The sequence below is a fragment of the Propithecus coquereli genome, unplaced genomic scaffold (assembly GCF_000956105.1).
Source record: "Propithecus coquereli isolate 6110/MARCELLA unplaced genomic scaffold, Pcoq_1.0 Scaffold18, whole genome shotgun sequence".
Taxonomy (NCBI): domain Eukaryota; kingdom Metazoa; phylum Chordata; class Mammalia; order Primates; family Indriidae; genus Propithecus; species Propithecus coquereli.
Window position 1 is genome coordinate 3,357,128 of NW_012142745.1, and position 24,905 is coordinate 3,382,032.

At 39.0% G+C, this 24,905-nt stretch overlaps 1 protein-coding gene across 1 annotated transcript in view; it reads right to left on the bottom strand.

Annotated features, from left to right (window-relative positions):
• Positions 1–16,552: 16,552 nt before the first annotated feature.
• The window catches only part of EPHA4 (EPH receptor A4), a 143,381-nt gene continuing 135,028 nt past the window's right edge, over positions 16,553–24,905 (bottom strand). The window contains exons 14-18 of the mRNA XM_012642583.1: positions 24,726–24,754; positions 23,635–23,784; positions 19,978–20,171; positions 16,998–17,153; positions 16,553–16,675 (exon numbers count right to left, since the gene is read on the bottom strand). Of these exons, the coding sequence (XP_012498037.1) occupies positions 16,561–16,675; positions 16,998–17,153; positions 19,978–20,171; positions 23,635–23,784; positions 24,726–24,754 (644 nt within the window). The 3' untranslated portion in view covers positions 16,553–16,560. The remainder of the gene's footprint in view (positions 16,676–16,997; positions 17,154–19,977; positions 20,172–23,634; positions 23,785–24,725; positions 24,755–24,905) is intronic.

Sequence of the window (24,905 nt, forward strand, 5' to 3'; positions counted from 1 at the left end):
GGCAGAGTTTGGGCCAGATCCAGTGTCTTCTAAACTGTGCAATATTATTCTTTAATAACGTCAAACAGAGAGTGCCTATTACACTAAGTAGATTTTCTATCACATCAGTCTACAGCTGGGGCAAAATCAATTTCAGGCTATCAACCAGAGAATTAAAAGTCTTACTTAAGATGTAAAATGTTACTCATTCTCATGGAAACACAAATTTTCCGTACATCCCACTCCTACATTAAGACATTTGGACAGATAACAATAATGATAGGCAACTTATAACAACAGAACTGCTGAAGCATACGGAAAGCAATACTTTCTCTGGTCTACTTTGTGGAAACTCCATAGGAAATTAAGCAGTAGATCACATTCCTCTCTAGTTGTGTATTCACCATGCTTTAAGAGGCATCTTGGTATTATAGAATGTGCATCATATTTGGTAGAGGACAATATGGCACAAATCTCAGCATGATGATTTTACAGCAGTAAAAACTTGGGCAATGCTCAATCTATTTAATTCTCATTTTCTGAATCTATAAGATAGAAGCAATAATACTTGCAATCTGGTTTTTGTAAGAATTAAATAAGGTAAGAAATCTATTGTAACCCACAAGTGGCCAAACTCACCTGCCTATGGGTACAAAATAATGTTCCATTTTCTTTTCATGTCTAGACTACTATCTTCCAAAATCTGTCCAGACAACTTTCTGGCAAATAGCCTCCTCAAGGTTTTCCGAGAGTTTCCCAGCATCCTGCCTCCCACGTAATCCAAAACAAATCTGTCAGGTTCACCCCATGAGCTCCCCTATGCTTCAGACAGTCGTCATGATGGCATTGCTCTTCTGGGCAGCTATTTTTTAGGACAATACCCTCTGTCTTCTTGGTCTTATCATGAGCTTGCTGCTCAACCCAATTTCCCAAATCACAATTGGGAAAGGATTAGGAAGGATGTGGTTTACTCCAAACTTAACTGAGGTTTAGGGATTCAGAGAGTAACATAAAACTGCCACCATCCCGGATTCCCCCTATTCTACCTGAGGTCTCCTTACTAGGTCAGCACCCTGACTATCTCTCTCGGTCTGCCTCTTTGTGCAGGGGCCCCTAACTCTCACCGCTGGAAACCCTCCTATGCCTGGAGTCCAGGACTAACTTTGCTTCCCCACCTAGGGCACCATAGAAGAAAATTGTCCTTATCTCCAGCCATCCAAGGGCCAGCTCATGTACAGCCCTGGGACCTTCTCCTTCTAAGGTTGATTGACAGCAATTTGCCTTCCATTCAGGGCACAATCACAACCCATTGCTTATGATCTGGCCCAATGACTCAAACATGACATTCGTAAGAGTTCAACAGATATTTCCCAAAGTCTGGTTTACTCAACATTAAATAACACCTCATGTAGGACAAGAGTAGCTCAGTCCAAGTCGCTAAGACCAGCCCAGTTTTTATTTTTAATTTCCCCAAAGTTTTTATTTCAGAATAAAATACAAAGTCATGACAAAGTAGACATTACCTTGTCATGGTCTGGTCTCACATTCTAATCTCCTGGATAAAAAGGCCCAGTCTTGCACACACATACATTTGCACACACACACACCCATGCACAAACAGGTGTGCATGTACAGGATCTAATAGAAAAAAAAAAAATGGAAAGGATCCAAAGACAAATCATAACCTGACCCTAAAAATCATAAAATTCCTATAAACTCCTAAGTGATAGAATTTCAGCTTTTTCTTTTTCTTTTTCTTTTTAGAGACAGGGTCTCACTCTGTCACCCAGACTGGAGTACAGTGGCATAATCACAGCTCACTGCAGCCTAAAAATCCTTGGCTCAGATGATCCTCCTGCTTCAGCCTTCTGAGTAGCTAGAACCACAGCTGGAACCATGTGTCATCATACCTGGCTAATTTTTTAATTTTTTGTAGAGACAGGAGTCTCACTATGTTGTTCAAGCTGGTCTTCAACTCTTGGCCTCAAGCAATCCTCCTGCCTCTGCCTCCCAACGTCCTGGGATCATACGTGTGAGCCACCAGTCCTCGCCAGGTTTCAGCTTAAAACATTTTTTTGAACCTCCAATCCCCAATGGCATATAGTATTAATAATATTTGTGGCTATTGTTACTTATTATTATTTGGATTAGTAGGATATAAAAAACAGTTGTAGTAATTTATAATATCCAAACTAAGTAAGTGGAGATCAAATAATAAATCTTAGTTGGCAGTCCTCAAAAAAACCAAAATGTGGCTAAGTTTGTAGGGTGTGAAGATAAAGAGCTTTCTTTGGTATCTGTTGCCATGCACCTGGCTACTTACCAACTATTTACTTTCACACTGCAAACTGAAATGTTAGACATTATCCTCATTTTATATATGAAGAAATGAAGCAATTTTCCTAAAATGACCCAGCCAGTAATTGGTGGAACTAGAGTTTGTGCCCAATCTATTGGACACAAAAACCAATGACCTTTCTAATATTAATACATTCTTCCATCTGCCTCCTACCTGGACAAATGCGTGATGATGGAGAAGATGGTTATGTTGAAGATGAGGAAGGAAATAAAGAAGGAAGAAGACAAGGAGTTTTGATATTTTTATGATAATTCACTTATTTAATATAAGAATATGTGCTAATGATAGTATTTTTTCCTTCCTTAAATTTCAATGCAGTAAAAACAAATCACCAGAATTCATTCATTCATTCATTCATTCAAGTAATTCAGCCAGCATTGATTCAGTAGCTACTGTGTGGCAGCTATGGTCTTAGGCATGAAGATATAGACAAGGAAAAGACAAGGTCCCTGCTTCGATTGTTCCTAAAGTCTAAGGGGAAAGCCAACATTAAAATCATTAGGAACTCTACATTGTTAACAGCACTGTGAATAAACTAAGTATGGGATGATGTGAATAGTCACCCAGCCCACAGTAAGACAAGGAAGAAAACATCCACAAGGCCCTGACTGCAGATCCTGAAGGGTGAGGAGGCATTTACTAGGTAGGTATGGTCTATGCAAAGAGGAAACAGCACCAGTTAAGCACTGAAGTGTGAAAGGCCTGGTGCATTTGGAAAACTGTAAGTAGGTTTCCTTGAAGCTTGGATAAATGACACTTTCACTCTAAGGCTTAGTAGTTTCTTCATCTGTGAGTTAGAAATTATAAAAGTACCTTCTTCATATAGGTGAATGGTTTTTTCAACCTAAAGTGAATTAGTACTTAACACAGTTCTTGGTCCTTGGTGAAGGCTCCATGAATGTTAGCTCTTGTTACTGTGGAGAAACCTGTAGACCGTGGGTGGATATGCCCTTGGTTAATAGTAACAGAAAATCTCAAACTGACTTAACCAATAGTTTCTGGGCTTCTATGAAAAATAAAGAAGCTTCAGGCAGGGCTCGGTCAGAGGCACACCCTGAGGTAAGCTGGTAAATGTTTAATAACCCAGTTCTGAGGAGAGAGGGAAGAAGAGGAAGAGGGAGGAAAAAAGAGAAGAAGGAAAAAGGAGCATAAGAAGCAGCAGCTCTGATTTTTAGCTTTTTCAGATTTCTGTGGCATAAATACACCCACTGCAGCCAATTTCAAGCAACCAAGATGACCTTAATGGGCTCACAAGATTCCTGAAAATGTAAGTCAGCTCTGATGAGGTGGTACAGGCTGGCTCTAGTACACCGCTGGGTCCAGCTGTTTCTCTGAGATTCTCTTCACCTTCGCGCCACCTTCCTCCTGAGGATGAAGAGGACTTTTCTCATGCCAAAATGGCTGCCAGAGGAAATGGTGTCTTTTGCTCACATGGGGATGAAAAAAAGGTATTGTACAAGAAAGATTGCTTCCCACACCATGGAAAAGGAGACTTTAATCCCACTCTGATTGAACCACCTCTGAACCAGTCACTGTGTCAAGGGTTTACTATGGTTCAGACCCAGTAGTATAACTTAATAGCTCAGGATGGGTCAATCCCATTCAAATCACATAAAGAGAGAACATGGGCCCTCAAAATCTGTTAGGTGCTGTCAAGAAGAAAACCAAGGGGGAATGAATGCGGGGTGACTTACCAGCGAAACCTCAAGACACAGCCTAGGGAATTTATACCTTATTGTGAGGATAATGCAAAGATATTGGGAATGAGAATTATTGGCAAGTTAATCTCTCAATATCAGATGCCAATCCTTACTTTCAAAGCAAGCCCTATTTCTAGCATCGTTGCAGTTTGCATCAGGGAAAATGTTTACTATGTTAGCTCAGGTTTTTAACTTCAGATATTTTACAAACATACAGGACCTCACTTATGAAGAAGCAATTTATGAGGAGCTTCTCATTTTACAAATGAGGATTTGTTTTGATTCTGTAAGTTCCTGTACATTTTGAGGGGGCAGGGGGCGACAAACTCAATTAAACCTTAACCGAACGGTAAATGAGGTGGTGATTCTATTATGTCAGCCACAAGATAATGCGTAAGCAAGAAGAACTTAGGGGCAATTAGCCCCTTGAGAGATTCTAATATTTCAAGAAGTCACAGAAATAAATTCTGAGCAATTTAAAGAATAAGAACTCTATTAATTGCAATGTTCTCTGCCCATTTAAAACATTGTTGCACGTGAGTGTCTTCCTGCCTTTTTCTATCAAGTATTTCTTGAACTTCTTTGCAACTTTTTAGCCCCTCACATTTGCCTCAGGCTGATTTTAAATTATGCTAATTGGAAGAGGGAAAAATGCTGGTAATGGAATAAAATGGAATGCTATTTCTTATAGCATCTGGTGCAATCTGAGCCATTTAAAAGTGCATCTTATGGAATAGAGATCCGAATAGCGCAATGCCAGTCTGATTACAAACAACATGGGTCTCATTAGAATACGTCAATCTGATTGCTAGGTAGTGATACACTGCAGATTACTAGGCCATAATTGCCTCTTACATACTATGTGTATAATATATTGTTTCTCGGAGTATACGTTAAAGCCTCTTTCTCTCGTGGCTATTTTTTCCAGCTCTACACAAAGCAATGTCTATATTCTACTAAGTTGATTTTAACTGGGTCTTTAGGTCCTAATTGTATTTTCTTCTAAGTATTCATCAAGTTTTCTACAACAGTGCTGTAAACAAAGAATTATGTCCAGGGCAATTGCCAGAAATAAGATATGTCAGGGGCCTATTACCCACTCAACTGGGAGCAGTCAATGGCTCAAGGCACTTCCTCCAAAGGGAAAGGGTACAATAACTGAGGCCAGAGCCCACAATGTAGCTACAAGTCTTAATTAGGTTGTTGATTTAAGCGTGTCGTGCATTTTTTCATTGTCAAAATCCATTTGGTTCCTTTCTATGACTGGAAGAATTCAGACATCTTAGCCCAGGTGATGACTTGGTACACACAGTGCAGTTCATGATTTAAAGCTCCTATATGAGCTCTGAAATCAGGACTTTGACATTCCTATGTTCCAGTAGCTTGATCTCTTCAAAACTTGGTCCACTCCTCACATGCTCCATCCACAGCCAGGACTGCAGCCACTACATCACCGATGCAAAAAGGTGAAATTCCATGCAGCCGCAAACCGAGAGAAGCCCTTGGCATATGCCTTGGGGTGCACAGGTAGAAGGCATAGTGGGCCGGAATTCAGGAGACTTGAGTTCTTCTGCGGAGCCTAGAATAAAAGCTATGCACCCTGGGGTGCATCTGCCTGCTGCTCTTTCAATTTTCTCATTTGAAACCCCAAGGAATAGATTTCCAGAAGGTATTTCAGAGAACTTTTATTCCATGGAGAGATTAAAATGGTTTCATTTTCAAAGATATTTGCAAAATGTTAGGTTAAACTGGCAAAATTGGTTTCTTTACTACAAGACTTCTCAGAGCCTGTGATATACCAGTGTGTTTTATGAATCTACAAAAGGGGGTAGTGAAATGCATCACTGTCACCCAATCCTATTTGGCCATAGAGCCCTCCTCGCTCTAACCTACCATCCACTGAATAATATTTATCCACGTCTTAGCAATCTAATGCTTTATCTGTAATAAATATCCCTCTCTATTGTGCTACATTAGGACAGCATCACCCATTCACAGGCCTGCCTGGGCCATATAGACATCTGGGTTTGTAGCTACTGCTCTCCATAGCAGTTTTCCATAGAACTGATGACATTGAATTCTCAAAAGACCTTGACAAAGTAGGGAACACTTACTCCCATTTTAAAGATGAGTAAACTGAGTTTCAAGCAGGCTAAGTGATTTGCCCAAGGTGATGCAGCAAGAAAGTAGCCAAAGCAAGGTTCACATGAAGCCTTATTACATCATGCTCAGCCTCTACCTCAGTTAATTTTCCTCTTGTCTTGGGATCCATCTTTTGTTTCTGTTTGGTTCATAACTAGTCTCTCTTTGTCACCGGCCATCATCAAAGTGAAGAATGGCATTTGACAAGTGCTGTCCATGGCTGTTATGCTTAGAACATGAAAATGATAATTAGAGAAAATCACTACCTCCTCCCTGACTGTATATTAGATGGCGGTATCTTAATGATAATAGAGTATGCTCTGCTTTTGGTGAAAAATAGAATGTGGAGAATAATTCTTATAAAACTCAGCGTGTTAGATGAACATTGTATTTAAGTTATAGTTTGTTCCAAGAGCTTACTAAAGATAATCGACATGACAAATCCATCAAAAACAAGCCACCTGGCAACAGAATAGACAAGCAGTGTTTAGGGAAGAATGCAATGGCATATACGCTTGCTAACAATGGCGCATAGCACTGTCATCAAACTGGAACATACCTGCCTGACAAATTCTTTACTCAGACAGGATGGAGCAACTTGGGCTCATCATAGAGTATGTCAGGGTGGTGTAGAGATTAGTGGCAAATTGTTGGAGTTTGCGTGCTGGTGCGTAAATCCCAAATCCTAACCCTAATTAGCAGAGTGACCTTGGATAGTTATCTAACCTCTCTATGCCTTGATGTTCTCATCTATAAAATGGGGATAAGAATACTTTTGTCATAGGCTGTCGTGAGAATTTAAACAAATAGAGCTCACATATTTGTTATGTAGTTAGTGTTTAAAAATCTTAAAAGGAATGAAAGCTTGTGAGCCTGGGCTCTAGCTCCAATTCTTATGAAGCTGCAGAACCAAGCATTAAGGTCTTGCCCATCTGATAAATGTTAAGGGGCTAAGGCATTGTGTTCTTGCACATTCTAGTTGTATCTTTATTTTTCAGAGGAAAAAGAACATTTCAAATCTCTTGCCTGGTATTAGAATTTATTCAATGCTCCCCACCCACCTCATTGGTCCTAGGAAGACTGAGTGGCTGAGGCAATTTAAACCTTAAAAGGCAGGCACCTTCACCTTCGTGTATCAACAGCAGGTTGTGTCTAGGGAAAGCATAGAGATCTGCAATACAGAAAGGAAAATGCAGTCCCTAAAGCATGAGAATACAAATGTTATAGCAAATCTGAAAATTGACCATGTTTTTCTGCATCTCTGGGAAATGACCATCGGGCATGTTTATGGGAGAAGCTCAAACTCAGAGCACTTACACAGGACACTTTCCCTGACTTCCTCTAGGTGCGTGATCCTCCTTTGTACTTGGGGCAGAGACTAGCTAGCTGCTCGACACTTGCAATTCCTCTTCCTGTGCATGCAGGCTCTATTTCCCAGTCTCCTGGCAGTTATACTTGGTGTAGATGATTGGCTTCTGGCCAATGAGATAAGGGAAGCAGAAATAGCAGTCTTTTCCAAGCCTGGACATAAAGCTTTCAATACAATTGTCCACATTCTCTTCTCTCTGTGGTGACCCTGGTCACGTATTGAGCTTGGCAGCGTCATAGGAGGGAAGGCGCTTTGGATCCATTTGTCACTGCTTGCAAAAGAGTGACCAGGAAGAGCCTCAGAATCTTCGTCAGGCTGTGATGTGAGCTAGAAATACACTTTCATTCTTTTAAACCACTGAGCGTATGGGATCATTTATTATAGAAGCTAGCATTTATTAGCCCAAATAATGCAAGATCCCATGTTATACTGCACTGAAATCGGTCTCAGAATAATTAAGATTGCATGTGGCAATTTTGATACCACTCTACCAGCTCATTCTAGAACACGTGAGAAAAATAAAAAACTTACTGGTTGACTTTCTGTCTTACCAAACAAGTGGAGAAAATGCCAAGCCTAGTCCCTTTCAAATAACAAATATGCTACCCTACATATGAATATAGCCGATTTTAGAGAATAGCGTAAGTGAAAAATAAACACAAAATAACTAGACATGGTCCAGATTCTGAAATTCTTTGTAAGACCCATGTTTTAAAATGTTGCTGGTAACACCAAACAGCATGCCCCTGCTCTCTAAAGCCAGTTGCTCTCAGGGGCTTTAGTTAATATAATGTAATAAATCTTAAGACTGATTTTCAATTGATAGGGACCTTGCCTATTGATAATTTATTTAATGAAATGGCATCATGAGGAGCATTCATCTTTAACTATGGTCTTTAATATTTTTGTATCCCATAACACTTTAGAACTTGATGAAATTTATAAACCCCCCTCATCAAAATACATATACAAATGTAATCATGAACATTTGCATGGTTTTAGGGACCGTGTTGGACCACTTGGACCTCCAACATACCCTGAAGGACCCATGGATCCTAGGTGAAAAGCCCCTGGCAGGATTGATAGCTGGTGACTTGGATCAGCAGCAAGGATGTAAGGGAGGGTGTAGAACTGGGGGTATTGAAGGAGAGAGTTTATACTATCAAAAATGCTACTGAGAATAGCTGCCATTTGTTGAGATCTGGCTGCATGTTAGACACTGTGCTAAACGTTTTAATATATTTAATCTTCATAAAAGCTCTTGGCATTGTAATCATTACTGCCCAAACAAGGAAATAGGCAGAGGGAAGTTGAGAGACTTGCTCTAGACTGCATAATTAGTAAGTGGTAGAGCCTGAATTCCAACCAAAGTCCATCGTCTTAATTACAATGGGATACAGGATCTCATGGAATCCAAGTCAGAGTTCCTAATGCATTGTTCTACTGGTGAGGACCATTTAGAAGTCAACGCTTTTCATCCTCAAAATACGTATGCTCAATTAGAACTTAAGATTTTGTGTTTTAACTGAATAACAAACAATAATTGATTCATTTAGAAACACCACACATATGGCAAAAATTATTGAAAAGAGACAACCAGATTCCAGTTTTGTATACGGCAACTACTTTATTATTTTCAAATGCAAGCTCTTTGCATTTAGTTTGCTATTTTACAATTTTACAAACTAGGTATAAAAGACCATAAATAAATGACATAAGTTATGTGTACCTAAAGTTCATGAAGGGAAGAAAAATACCTGGACAAATTAAAACAAAATAGAAAATCTATGTCTAACTCAAGACATCGCTCAAATTTGGGGAACACGTGTGAACCAGGCAATGTTCTGTTAATTTCTTTTTCAGTATGAACTAAATTATAATGTGCCTTATACATTCTAATTTTAACCACAGTCCTTGCATATTCCAACATACTTAGAGTGATACAAAAAAATAAATGCACTCTTCAGTGTGTATCAATTCTTGATGTCATTTGGAGAATGTTAAATAAGTGAAAATATTGCTTCTAGAACTTTCCTTTACTGGTCAGAATTTAAGTGTCTTCAGACAAATATTGAGGCTATACGTGTGTATGGATTAATACACATATCCTTCACAGATTGAGTACAAGAGGTCTCAAAACACACACACCAGCAGTGTAGTGAGCACAGTCTTTCTTTAAAATAATAACTTTTTAAAACACACCAGAACATTTCATTCGTAAGATTGCTAAAAATAACGTGGGGCCAGCAGACAAAGGTGAAGCTACTTGATTTGGTACAGGGGAACAGCTTCACGCTGCTCGTTCAATCTGCGCATGACCTAGCATTAGAGCTCACTAGGCCAGGGCTTGCTCACGGGCTAGACACAGACCTGAAGTTGGCCTCCTACCCTTACTTCTGGGAAAGATGGTCTGCTCAGAGATTCAACCTCATTTCTTTATACATATTTTTCAGGCATCAATGCATAGGCACATCCCTTAAAAAATATATTAAGGTCCCCAAAAAGGGGTGAATTAACTTTGTCACTCTGGCATAGAATACAATGCCACACACCCTGTCAGAATGTAATAAATATTTATCGATGATTTTCTCTATTTATTCAACAATAAGCGGTTCAGAATCTATTTTTTCCTCATTTTTCCCTGATTTGATGTTATAGCTTATATAAATGGCCACAGTTTCTGCAACCATAGCTTACAACAAGCAAGGCAGCCACTCAGATATGAAAAATGGCAGTATGTTGGCTGGAGTTTGGTATACATATCCTATCAATACCGAATCTTCACACACCCGAACTCTGATTCTAGAAGGCTGATGCTCTTTTGAGGGCAATAGGAGTTAGCTGCATACTGTAGAACTTTCCATGGAATTTGGGAACCTGAAATTGCTTGAGGCCATTTCATCCCAACTACCTTAACCTCAAGAGTCACTGGCATGTATTTTTCTGTGATACTGGGAGACAAAGTATTAATCCAGGACACATCATCTCAAAGCTGACACACATATCTATGTTCATCTCCAAAAGTATATGAATTGCATATATTTGTTCTCATTCAACAAGTCCATTTATTCAGGAAAACAAAGGCTACTTGTTACTCCATTTGGGGTTACCAGACAGATCCCATCTCCTTCTTTCTCTCCATCAAGGAACTGGTGATTCAGTTGAGTTCAATCGGAATTTATAATTTTGATGATAGGTTGTCACCTGAATGGATTTATATTCTAAATTACTCCACCATTAAGAGGACTGAAAATGCCTCTGTCCAAAGCTGTAGAATTCGTATTAAGGTTAGTGTGGCAGCTACAAAATATAGACACAGGACATTTAACATTTCCAGGTGGTCTTTCCAAGGGGATGGGCATGGTCTCCAGGCCCATTATGTCATGTGGCTCTTTCTCTTGGAACTGGTGGAAAATCAGAACCCTCCAGGTGTAGCATTCCACAACATTCACAGGCAGTTCTTTGCATGAGGTTGTACACACACACACATACACACACGCATACATACACTCACACCTATGTACACACATCAAAAGAGATAGTCAGCTCATATTTAGTCTAGGAAAAAAATATATTTATATCACTGCAATGGCACACCCTGGGTAAAATGTTACTTCAGCAATGCATATCATAGGCAGCTCATGGGAACTGGCTTTGTTTTGTGTGGTGGCACCTGACCTGGTGTCCGTAGTAAAACCTGTAGCCTTTGGTCACTTGCTGCCACACCAATGCAGCAGTGACATACAGGAATGAAATATGGAAATACATATAAATAAAACCACAAAGAGCTGGGGAGCAAGGGCTCTGCAGAGCTGGTGCTGTGAGGCAGTGCATTCCTCAGTGCAACTGGAGAACAGATGCCGAAGCTAGAATGTTTGCCGTTTCTTTCACTGGGAAAGGGGACTTGAAAAATCACACACTTATTCTTTGCAGGTTGTGGGTGTTGTTTCATCAGTGTCTTTGCCCCAGAACTGGTGTATTAGAAGCAGAAGAAACACAATTAGATGGAACGGAGGAGGGTGTGTTCTGTTTTCTTCCAAGGGCTTTGTAATCAACAGGAAGGGCTGTGAGGCCAAGATAGCAGAATCTATTCCCTGCGGAGAAAAGAATAAGACGTTAGACAAGACGTCAGCCGATATTGCCAGCCAGTTGTCAAACACTATTGTGAGAAAGAACGTAGGTTCCTAGAAGTTGGTATGGCCCAGTAAAAGTAGTTCAGGAGGAAGAGCAAAAATGGTTACTTTCCTCCTCCGAAAAAGAGCAATTAAAACAACAACAACAAAAAATTATTAGCAGATTAATCACAACAACTGAGATAGGTACTATTCTCCCCATCACATGGTGGGGGAAGCTGAAGCACAGAGAGACCGAGTTAGCTGCCCAATGCCACGCAGTCGGAAGTGGCAAAGCTGATATTAAAACCACTGAAGTCTGAGTTCATAGCCACGCTTTAATCTCTCTTTGGAACCACCTCTCTTTGAAATGAAAATCCTGGCTTGTTTCGGTTCACAATCCACCCATAGTCAACCATAATGATTGAACAAAATGCAAATTAAGAAATAGAAAGCATTGGATATTTTTCTTAAAAAGAAAATGACTTTTGATAAATGAGACTGTCTAATTTATTGAAGGAGCCACACAATCTGCATGTAAACAGGCAGGAAGGAGGGAACCTGGGGCCAGGGGCAGACCGAGAGACTTACTATGCCAGGGATGGGGTCTTCTGGGCTGCAGCCTCCCTTGGTATACCAAGAACTAATCAGCCACAGCCTAGAATTCCAGACATCAGGCCAGCATCGAACAAGGCTGGCAAAAGCAATGGCATCATCATGGCTCCTCATTGTCCTCTTATTTGTTGAGCAATCAACTCAAACCCAAAGAAGCAATTTCCCTTCTTTCATTTGTGACAACTGACAACCAAGATTGCTCCTTGGACTCTACCTCCCACCGCTATGGCCATGTATAGCAGTTGGTGGCCTCCAAGGGTAGAGCATGGATGGAGACCAAAATGCACTTTACAGATGATTTTGCTTATTTTATCAAACCACTTCCTTGTTTGTTCTGTGTATGTATGTGTTTATTGTGTAGGGAAGAATAAATAAAATTTAATTTGAGGTTAAGTGACCATATTTGTAGAAAACCCTTTAGTCTATTTGGAGAGATGGAAATAAAAATTTTCTCATAAATTATTCAGATATAAATTATTTTTAAGCAATTTAAAATTATAAATGGGAGTTTTGGTATAACCACCAATATCTTCAAGAAGCCACTCATCAGCACTAAGGCTGTTCATTTTGACAATTATGATAAAATGAAAGAAAAGCAATCAGATATATTTTTTCCAACTGTTTCCTCTCTGAAAATTAGCAAGTCCATCAAATGTAGTTTGTCAAACCTGAATGTGCAGGGATTTCATGAAGTGCCATGTACTTATGTGAAGGACGAGGAGAACATGAATGTGATCTTAAAACTCTGGAGTATATCCAACACCATGTGGATACACAACCTTGTTGATGGTGAGTTTCTTTTGCTGCTAGCACTTCCATCCCTAGAGGACAGCTATGGATTCTAAAGCCAAATGAGGAGAAAGAGTGGTCTCGTAGTCACGTTTGTCCCCTTGCATTCTGCCAACCCTCTTATTCAGTTAATATCTGGATATCAATATATATTATATAAATATAAGTGAAATAGTAAGTGGGCAATTTAAGGACTTGGTGTGTATGTGAAAATGATTGGGTGCTGGAAGTGAGAAGTGTGAGGATGTGAAAACTTCTATCTAGTTAACGCCAGAACAAGAACTGAGAAAAATAAACCTTCTCCTCCGCTTTGAATTCAGGCAACTCCTTTATCATGGGGAATTTCTGAAACAGAGATCAGGCAAAGCATGTGGTCCATGTGGAGTCATGAGTTAGAGAATTCGTTGTGACTGGAGAAAGCATTGTTTCTTGGAATCAGTCATGAAGACATCAAAATGTCTTTACCATCTAGTTCTTTTCATTGCAATAGAGTTTTACTTGTGCATATCACTGCCTTTCCATTAAAAAATAATAATTTCATAAACGTCAAGGCTAAATAATGTACATTTATCCTGCCAGGAGTAATTTGATAGGTCTGCCACCTTTTGTACAGTTGTACATTTACCCCTAAACTCTCATAAATCCACTTAAAGTGAAGATGCTTCATGCGCATGACTGCCTACTACTGAACTTCATTTCACCCTTCTCTGGTGTGTTGTAATAAAACGTTTGGGATCACAAGTGAAAGAGATGAATAACACTCGGACAATGTTGGAGGAAGAAGTGCACCTTTCTTCTGTGGAGCTCACTGTGTTTTACATAAGAATATTTCATACATGCTTGCAACAACAACACCATGCATTAGGAAAGGTGTTATTATTAAGGTATCATTATCTCTCTAATTTACAGGTGGAGGAACTGAATTATAAAGAAAAGTGGAGTGAATTTCCCAGTGTCAACATTTCATTTGGCTTTAGAATCCATAGCTGTCTAGATGCCAGGAGTCTGGCTCCACGCCCTGGGAAACAATGCAGCATTCCTATTGTTCTTACATTTCTCGTCTCAAACTTCAATGGCGATAGTTAACACTTTCCCTGCTGCCAGATATTAGTTTAGACACTTGGAAAGTTCTTTTTTGGCCATTCCATTGGCCTTGACACATGCATATATTAAGATTGCTAAGGTTCAGAAGGTGACCGACCTTTGAATGGGATAAGATTTCATACTCCAACTTTCTTTCAATCCTTTCCTGATTATTTCATTTACAGACACCTGCTGAGCAGTAGCAAAACGACTCCAGCTTAGTATATATTGCTAATTTGTTAGCATATTTTAGAATTGACACACTCTTGCTTTTGAAATGTTCTGCTTTGAATATGTTCAATGTTTAGAAAAATAGCTTAAGTTGTTAACTTAAAACAAAACTTTTAATTATTCAATGTATACAAGATAACATTCTGTTTTTACTTAAAATATAACGACATAATGCTATCTTATTGGAATTGGACTGCGGTGGTGAAAAAAAAAATATTCTACAGCTTCGCTGAATAAAAAATAAACAGTAAAATCTTTTAGAAAGCAAGCAAGCAAAAAAAAAAAAAAAAACAAACAAACCCCCAAAACTTACATTTGTCAACTCTTAACATGAATATCCGGGACTCTTAGACTTTAGCAAAAGTGGTGGTAAAACAAAAATTGTTGGAGTATTTTAAAAATGAATTTTCACGTTCCTTCTGAACAGAAAAGCTTTTAAAACTAATGTTGCAAAAAAGGTTTTTCCTAAACTGTCATGATTTGACAGCATCAAATTTAACATTTCTTTCTCTATAAGAAATAGCTTTCAGGATAAAACTGGCCACAGGGGGGAAAGGCCATTAAAACCACCCAAGCTCTTGTTTAAAAGTGATAAAAATGGAATAGATTTTTAAAAGAAAAAAAAGTCAAAATTTGTCCAGTCTAAAGTTAGGCCTTTTGCTTTTAGGAATGAACAAAGCCATTTAATTCAACTTATTTCAATAAAAAAATTCTGGGACACAAAATCGAAGCATTGAAAGTTAATAGGCTTATGGATGAAAAGCACATTTTTCAGTAGATCACTTTCTGATAATGAGGAAGTCAAGGTGAGTTCCAAAGCCTCACCATTGACATCTTGGTCAATCCTCTCTGGCTGATCCTATTTGGTACAGAGGTTACTGAAGCAGGACAGAAAGTGAGGCTAATGGAAATGACTCCGCAGGACTTCTCAACTGAAGCAAATTCTACAAAAGATGGGGCACATGACTCAATGAGGGGAGACAGAAAGTGTCCTGAGGTCACTACCTGGTATCTAGAAGACACTCAGTAAATGTGTGTGGCACCAATGAATGGCCCCAAAGGACAGGTGGAGGGAGGCCTTCGAGAGGGAAAGTACAGGCGGTGGGGTCTAGGACCCATCCTGGGAACCTTCCCTCAGACAGTTCATATTTCCCTCTTCCTGGAAGGACAGCAGGAGGGAGCCATGCTGTTTTTAGTTTCTTCTCCCATTGACAAAAAAGGACTAAAATCCTGAAAAACACCAAACCTACCTGAGAGATGGGAAAGAATATTTTCTGTTCAGTGTTTCAGATGAGATCAAGTTTAAAAATAAGACAAAAAACAAAGTTTTCATGGGAGAAAGATTCATTGCTGGTCCTTTTGACTCACCTGGTAGATGTGGAGTTGCTTCTTTAAAGGAGGAAAGTGTGAAAGTTCCCTAGTCCAGATTGTCACAGCCCATCATCCATAAGGTAGTTACGACAAGTTCGTAGAGTCCCAAAATAAGACTTTGTATGGCACAGCCAGCCTCAGGCCCAAAGAAACAGACCTCATTTGTCCAGTTAAGGGTTATGGGGCTTGGGTTTTTGAATTTTTTTTTTTTTAATCCACTTTCTTTTTCTTTCCAGCCCCCCATGTCATAGTATAAGAATCCACCAGGTGGCCTGACCACTGAGGTGGCAACACTGATGAGCCGTGTGGTTTTCACCAACATTTTTTTCCACGGTATGAACCAAGCCCTAAAAGCCACAATGGGATCCTTCAAAAATGTTCCTGGGCATGGTCTTCATTCCAGTGAAAGAGAGATGACTGTAATTTATGCCACAAACAAAATACTATGGTTGTAATTCCAAATGGAGAGAGGATCAGAGATGTCTCAGAGAAGCTCAGTGTCTGGCAGCAAATACAGCATCAAAACTCGGAGGCAGTGTTCTATCTCTATAGGTACATGTATTTTACAGACGGGTGATGGACAGCGTACTTCCGAGAAAGAATTTGTTCCAGGTCTAATTCAAATGACCGGCTGTCATTTCTGTAAGCCCCACGGTTTCAGCAATCTGTACACCAAGCAATGCTGCAGATATTTTTTTTTTCCTTTAATTTCAGAGGGCGAAGACGAAGTAAAAAAAGTGCAGTTCTTCAATTAAAGTGCATGGATGAGGTAAACTAATTTCAAGAGTTTTGAGTTTATTCAGTACTGGCTCAGACAGGAACCATCCTGCCGTGCATCTGCTGCATTTGGGTTCGCATCGCCTGGACGCTGCTCAAAATCTTGTTCTGGTGCGTGAGGGCCGTGATGCCAATTCTTGCCAGGTCACTGTACAGAGGGCGACAAAAGAGGAAGAGAGAAAGTCATGGGGGCTGAGAATCTGTCTTTCTAGGCTTCATGCAGACACACATTTGAATCAGCCACAATTAATACAGCACAACAAGGCAGGTGTATTAAACATGTTTAATTAATGCAACAATGTAGGTGCTTTGTAGAGGCTGTGTAAAATTATATTCAATCAAAATGAGAGGCATTCCAGTTTTCTTATTTTTTAAAAAAATGAGTAGGATGATTATGCAGCTCAAAGCAAAAAAGGAAAATACTATTAAATCTGGATTTACCCTTTTGTGTTACATCGCTGAGTACTTACTCCTGGTTCATGTGCACCACAGCCTCTAGTGTGGTATAACCAGCAGCTGTGAAGTTATCCTTATATCGGTCCATTTTAATGGCCTGGAGCCAATCGCCCACTGATACCACTGCAGAGAATTCGGGGGAGCTTGGATCCAACAAGGCAGTGTTAGGTCTGGAGATGGAACAAGAAAGTATAAACAGACATCAGCTATCCGTAAGACAGGAAGACTCAGAAGTCAGGCTGCCTAAGATGGGCGAGAGGAGCTGAAAAACTAGGAGGAGAAGGTTTCAAATGGAATAACCATTGTTAAATGTAACCATGCGATTTTTTTTCTTTTTTGCTTTTAATTTCACAAAGCTGCTAAAGCATGCATCAATCACCCTATTTTTTTTCTTAATTCCATTTCCTGCATTTGTTTTACGTGAACCTCTTAGTGCACTAATGCGCATAGCAGGTCTTTTAACATCTGAGCCTGGGGTGAGGATAGGGGGAGCCCTTGTGGCTGAAACCTGTTACGTCTTTGCGTCTTTACGGAAGGAATTCAGTCCCTGCCAGCACTGAATATCACAGACTTTAGTTCGGCAACTATGGAAACCTTAGTGAAGTATGAGTAAGGAAAACTGGGAGTTTGCAACCTGCCAGACTGGATGGAAGCAGAGAAAGCAGCAAGAATTCAGGTCCAGCATGCTCCCAGCCAGGTCTTCAGGCAGGCTCAGTGCATTCAAACAAACCTGGGACAGCAGGGAGTTAATCCCCTCTTTAATGAACCCATGCCTGACCAGCACGTGTGCCAAGGCTGGCAGAAAGAATGGCCACTTTGATCACTGTTTGGGTTGTGGAATGTGCTTCTCGTATTCCCTTGCTGGGGCTCCTAAATAATGATTTCAACAAATTCAAAGCACTTCTTATTAACTTATTTATTAGTTTACTCATTTCTCAGGCCAGGTGTTTTATATTAGGTCACTATCAAGAGCATCTCCAGGCAAGAACTCTGCCATTCCTAATGATCGTGACATACAATAAATCACGTTGATATAAAGTATGTATGAAGAGAATTACAGTCGTCTTCATCATCAAACTACTTACTCATCATAGGAAAGAACTTTACAGGGGTCTCTTATACCACCTTTGCTATAATTACCTATAGAGCAACACTACTACTTGTTAAGTTATATTTCCTTGAACGTACCTTTTCCCTAAAAATTACAGAATGTGTTTGATCTTAACATTTTGACCTGATTTTTCATCCTGAGACTATGTTTTAAGCACAAACATTTAAATCAGAATTATATCATTGCTACTGAATTTTCAACAAAAAAGATTCTTTTCTTGTAAAAACAAAAGTAAGTCAATATAATACCTTGATTAATTTTCTACATATTACATTTGATCCAATTCCATTTTTAAAAATTTTCCTTTTCACCTAAGTTAATTTGACTTGTATTATTTCTTTTTTTATGTAAGTATTTTTAAAGACTTGTTTTATTAGTTTTGTGTCCAGATAATACCTTGCCTGCATAACCTTTCTTATATCCATTATTTCAATTACATTCAATTTTCTGAGTAAATTCTGCAGATGTCCACAGCACAATAATCAAGATTTAATTTCTTCTCCCAATTTGGAGTCAATAACAAATGTTACCATGTAGAATTTTAGACATTTAATTGTGTATAGGATGTACAGCAATTATATTTGTTAATAGTTTGCATTTACTTCTAACTATAATTCGGGAGCATTAACAAGGCAAGATGTAGGCTCTAGGTGCCTGACAAAGTCAAAATGTCCTTTGCATGGAAATAATGATATCAATGAACTCGAAGGGTCATTCTCAAGCTTGTCTGGAAGTCTTTGTGCTTTTTTTGTGTTTTTCTTTGTGGAACACTATGACATTTGTCAAATTTTGTGCTGAGTCACATACCACGTTATACTACATTTCATTATCAGCAAGCAGTAATAAGCACCAAAGCTATTTAAGTACCATCAGTGAGAACAATTTAGACTTGAGAATTGTGTATCCAATACCTGGATTTGTTCTTTACTTTGGTATAAAACAGACATTATGTGGTATTAGAGACTGAACGGTTTATGCTAACAGAGGAAGCACCAAATACCAATGTTCTATTTTTAACTCAGGGTCATGATGAAAGAGAAGCCTTTGAGAAGCTCAGATGTGGAGATGAGTAGGTGGCTCACCTCGTGCAGGCCTGCATCACCTGGTCTTATTATGCCTGTCATTGTAAATAATTTAATTGATAAGGATGGTCCAGATGGGACCGTTATCTAGGTGTCTGAATCTTATACCAGTAAAGCCCAGTCTCCATGCAGAAACGTTCCTGGTAAATTATAGAACTTACAGTATCTTTATGTTCTTTATAGACTAATAAATACACTTCATTTTGTTCCTTCCCAGGTGGTCTGATCATTCTGATTTTTAAAACCCTTCTCAAACATTCATCTGCATGCTTTGTAACTTGATCAGTTTCTATCTTGGCCTTGTTTCCTTCTGCTATGAAAGACTCAGAAAAGGGAAACCAGAAGAACTGAAACCTAATGAATCTCTTGCTACAATTAACACTTTATAAGTCAACTTAAAATTGCAGTGCTTAAAGAGCTGCCCTTATTTCCTATTTCTTACTATTCCAATGTTCTTGTCCCTTTTCAAAATAGAGCATCTACTGATCTGAACATCTTCTAAAAGTACATTTCATCTCTCCTAAATTTTCAGGTCCAGCGTCATAAAATAAGCATGTTATTATTTCTTTGCTGTTGCTATTTTTTTTTCTTACTACTATTTGAGGCCTGACAGGTATTGGATTTTCAAAATGGTGACTAGAACTACCTTAAATACTCTACCGATTGAGAAAGAAGCCACCCAGGTTTCAGAAAGCAGTGAAGTGGCTTCTGACAAAAAGGCAGGAATTAAAGTGAGTCACGGCTTGCCTGTCACCTCTAATGTGTTCTTTCATACATCATTAGTAAGTAAGCATAGCTGACCGGGAGCTCTCCGTCCCTGTCCTCTTCAAGCTGTTGGGGTTGCGGATGAGTTTGTCCAACATGTTGACAATCTGCCCAAATTTCGGCCTGTCGCTTCTCTCTTTCTGCCAGCAGTCTAGCATCAGCTGGTGGAGCGCGATGGGGCAGTCCATTGGAGGGGGTAGCCGATAGCCTTCCTCAATGGCTTTAATCACCTATGGAAGACAACAGGATGGTCCGTTAAGCTGCCAGGCAAGCTGCTGTTCGAGGTTAACCCTCCCGACTGGCATGTTTCTTGCACATTAAGCTGCCAGCAAGCTTGAGCGTGGGAACAGCTCCAACTCCTTCACAGAAGCCAAAGCTGGACCTGAGTATCGCTGGCAACAGGGGAGGGAAGCCAGCCGTTGCTATGAGGTGTTCTCAAATGGCAAGCAATGCCAACCTGAAACTCGAAAGTTGAAGATGCATCACTGTTGAAAGTGATCAGAGCCCAAGTAGATCAACCACATGGTGTCAGAGCTTTGGCCATGGTCCTCAGAGATCACATGGCCCTGCCTCTGCCCTCTCCATCCTGCTGTTCAGCACCAGAACACCTGAACACTCTTAGCAAAAGAGACTCTGACCTAGTGCTAAAGACTTCCCTTAGGAAGCAATTAATGGTTGTCTGCAAAATGGAATTCCCTTTGCATCATTTTAAACCTATGTCCTCTTGCTCAGACAGCTAGTGGGGTTCACATCACATCCCACTTTCAGACGATGCTTAGCCATTTTTCCTTTTGGAAGACTCTACCCTCAGACACTAATTCTGTGTGTCTTTCTTGGTCTCTGTAGGCTGTCAAATGACCCTGTAAAAGGTTTAGTAAGTAGATTTAAAAAAAAAAGAAGTGTTAGCAAGAAAATCCCTTATTTTAGGGCATCAATATATTAAGGGAGACCCTTACACATATCTAAGGCAGGCCACCATAATGGTAGATGCTAATTGCCTTATTGTCCAAGACTATCAGAGTGGTGTCACTGCCTAATAAGACATAAATAAATTGTTCACAGATCTCTCTACCAATTTTAATTTTTCTAATCTGTCTTCACAAGCATTACATTATTTTTTACTGGTTTTTCTCTAAACTCCCCCTTTTTGGGGTTGTAAATTCCAGTAATGTAATATGGTATCACATGCCAAATTTAAAGAGGGGAATTACCTCATACATTCTTGCTTACTTATAAGCTTTTTTTTATGGGTATCCTCTGAGATTCTAGAGGTGATTTTATTTGTTTGGGCTTTTAAAAAGTTTTATTTGTTTTAAATCAGTCCATTTTGGTTTTTATTTTCTACCAAAATGACAGTTGCTAGTGAATCAACCAGTGGTTACAGCCATCCCAGTGACCACACTGGACTCACCCTGCAGTGGGCCTATTGACTGCTCAGTCGTCGGCCTTCAACAGAAAATAGTCAATTCAGTTGGGTCCAGTTTCCCTGGATTAGTAGGACTGTGGTCTTTTAAATCAGTGCACTGCTTTAGTTTCACAAATCACCTTGTGATGTAGGAAGCCCTCTGATCCTTTTCTCTCACGTGTTGTGCCAACGTCTTGTTTTATCAGTATTATCTACTTTTCCTTCTAAGGTAGACTTCTCTATGCTGTCTTACTGAACCTTATTCTATTTATTTCCAGCAATTACACTGGGTCAGTTTACCTTTCCAGGTGCATGATGTTGACTCTGGACTCGATGGAAACATTTTCCATCGAATCCATGAGAACGCGAGCAACACTGGGCTGATGCGAGGGTGGTAAGATTCCTTATACCCCTCAGACTGACTAATACTCTTTCATAAATTCCCTATCTGCTGCCAGCTTGGAAGACGACTCGGGGGTTAACAAAGCATATTTTCTCAGTTTACTGCTGAGTATTTTTGGGGGGCAGAGGATGAAAACAAACAAAAAACTTGCTAAATCTGACATATTTTCAACAGTTACTTTCACTCCATTTACCATATGCCAAAAATGAATTCTGCTCATGAAAGTAATTCTCCCAATACATTTCCTGGCGATTCCTGTTCTACACAGAATCCAACACAGAGACAAACGATAGATCAATATTATTTGTGATCAAGAAATAGCTTCAGATGGTTTCTCATGGATAAAGTGAGACAACTGAAAGTTTAAAACAACAAAATTGGTTTATATATATGGACACTGTAAAAATTAAACGTCTGAAAATATTTAGGGTGAAAAAATACACACTTTTAGATACTCTGCTCTTATGAACATTTGGCTACGACTCTCAACTGAAGTAAAGGAGGGCTTAAGTATCAAATAATTACAGTAAATAAGTAAACATGTGCACCACTTGCTCATTTAGGTTATTGGTCCCTCTGAGAGTCTCTAACCTGAATCCAAATGTTGTTACAAGAAGCTACTTGAAGGTGTCTGCATAGCATAATCACATTAGACAATAGATTACACACCATTCACCTCTGCCGTCTTATTTCAGCCTGTAATTATCTATTACTTATGCTAGCTGCTGTCTTTCTCCCCATCTGCTGTGAATCTTCCTTTATAATTTACAGATAATACATTGTCAACACTACCATTCCCTTTAATCTGGGGAAAAGGGATTTTTTTTTTTGCCACACTAGACATGGAGTACATTAGTTTTTCTATTGCCTTGCACATCGTTTTATTGATAAGGCAAACTGCATCCTATTTCTTAAGTACACCTAGTTCTTCCTTGAACTGTCAAGGCTTTGCAAATTCCTGTTGTTTCAGGAGGACAAGACAGATGGTTGGGTAACAGAGAGAATTTCTGAAAAGAAGACTCTCCAATATATAATTCTAATTGATAAACTGAATACCGTGCATTTGTCAACACTCTCTGATAATGTTTTAGCTCACACATAAGAAAATTAGGAAAGTACAAAAAGTATAAGTGGCCATTTAATTTGGATATGATTTCCAATCCTTCCAGAACTAACTAAAACTTTTCCAAAATTAGCTAAGATGTGTTCTAGGAAGACCCCTTGATCTAGAGAGCTTTTTTTGGTTTTGTTTTGTTTTGTTTTATTCTTTCTCGCTGGAGATGTTCGTAATTAAATTCTATTACTCTGGAATCTTATTAGTGTCATTATTGAATGCTTTTCTGAAATTGCAGGCATTGTGGATACTCCCTTACGATGTGGTCCAGATGGTACATTTAAAGGGATGTGCATAATTTACAAAGGGTCATTTAGTGAAGCTTTATTTTAGAGTCCTCAAGGGGCAAGCTCTAATTACAACTATGCCAGCTTTAAAATATTCCCTAGTTTTCTTTCAATAAACTTTTCATGTCAATTTTATCACATGTGAACTTTTTTTCTTCATAATCTATGCATTTTGTTAAAATACAAAGTTTAATTTTCAGTACGATTTTGAAAGTTCACCAAGCAAAAAATACTATTCCATATTGTTTATCTACCAATCAATGCATCTATGTCCCATACTACGTATCATGTAGGCCATCTAATTTTGGCCCTTGAAATCTATGGTCATTGTTGGTTACAATGTTGAACTAGACTACTAGACATAGTACTAAGATCCTTGAATTCAATGTGTCATTTCAAACCCAACTCTCACTCCATCATACAATGATACAGAGCTTCCTGACACTCAGTGTAAATATACATATTTCTGAATATAGGGACTTACATCTTGATTGGACATATCCCAATACGGTCTCTCTCCATACGACATCACTTCCCACATAACGATTCCATAGCTCCATACATCACTTGCTGATGTGAATTTACGATAGGCAATTGCTTCTGGCGCAGTCCACCGGATAGGAATCTTGCCACCCTGTGAACATTTGAGTCATAAGTTATTCCCTAAGTACATCACTGCTGTGCCATTTTAGATTCTGAATGTAGTAACTGCTTGCCAAGCAGGACAGCAGCATTTGTGAGATAGCTCTCAAAACAATAAGAGATTTGTTTATTTTAACTAAAGTCTTCTAGGTTGAGACAGTTCTCCTCACATGTTTTCTTTAGTCATAGAGAAGTGAATAATATGTCTAATTACTTTTTAAAAGCCTTCCTATTATCTGAGCTCTGCTAAGGCAGTATTGTAGAAGAGAGAGAATCTCAGGGTTTACAAAGTACGTATATTTTACAAGGCATATCAATGGATATGTAGCCGACATTCTAAATGAATTCTCTAGCACAGCAGTACAAAGGAAGGCAATGCTTAATACTGCTTCAGAAATAAAGAATGAAGGAATTTAAATATAAAAATTTCAATCCATCATACTGTCTACCTACTCTTACATAGCATAAGAAACATTCCCAGTACAACCAGAATTATGCTAAATAGGCCCTTAAAAGTAGTCAAATAATATCAGATATTAGAGCTATTACTGATTTTAATGGAGTAAGGGTAGGATTTTAGTTGTTATTTAATTTTTAAAAACCTGAAAAAATGGTATAGTAATTGAACACTACCCAGGGAAAGTTTAACATGCACTTTTTTTTGGCCTCAAATGTCTTTTGTTTGTCTATACTTATGTGCAAGCTATTTTTAATCAAGTTTCAAATTTCCTAGGGTTCCATCTGGGGAAATTAATTCAACCCAAACTCAGACCCTTGAGCTGTCCAAACAGTCATCATTGAAAAGTTTTCTTTGCTTTATTAGGCAGGGCTAGTACATAGGATAATAAATTGTACTGAAAATTGCTTTGCTACACTGCAGTATACTCTGAAACCCCAACACATTACATCCATACTTGTTACAGACAGAAGGACACTTGTGCTGCCTCCTGCCTTTGAAAAATATTTGGCCAAGGTTTTATCTATGTAAATGTATGATTCCAGAAGGCTCCTTTAACTTTCCTCTCTCTAACATCTGGGAAAAAAATAAAAGATCTTCAACATTTACAAAGATATATTCTTTTCTAAATGAATGGACTTGGAACTTAAAAGAGG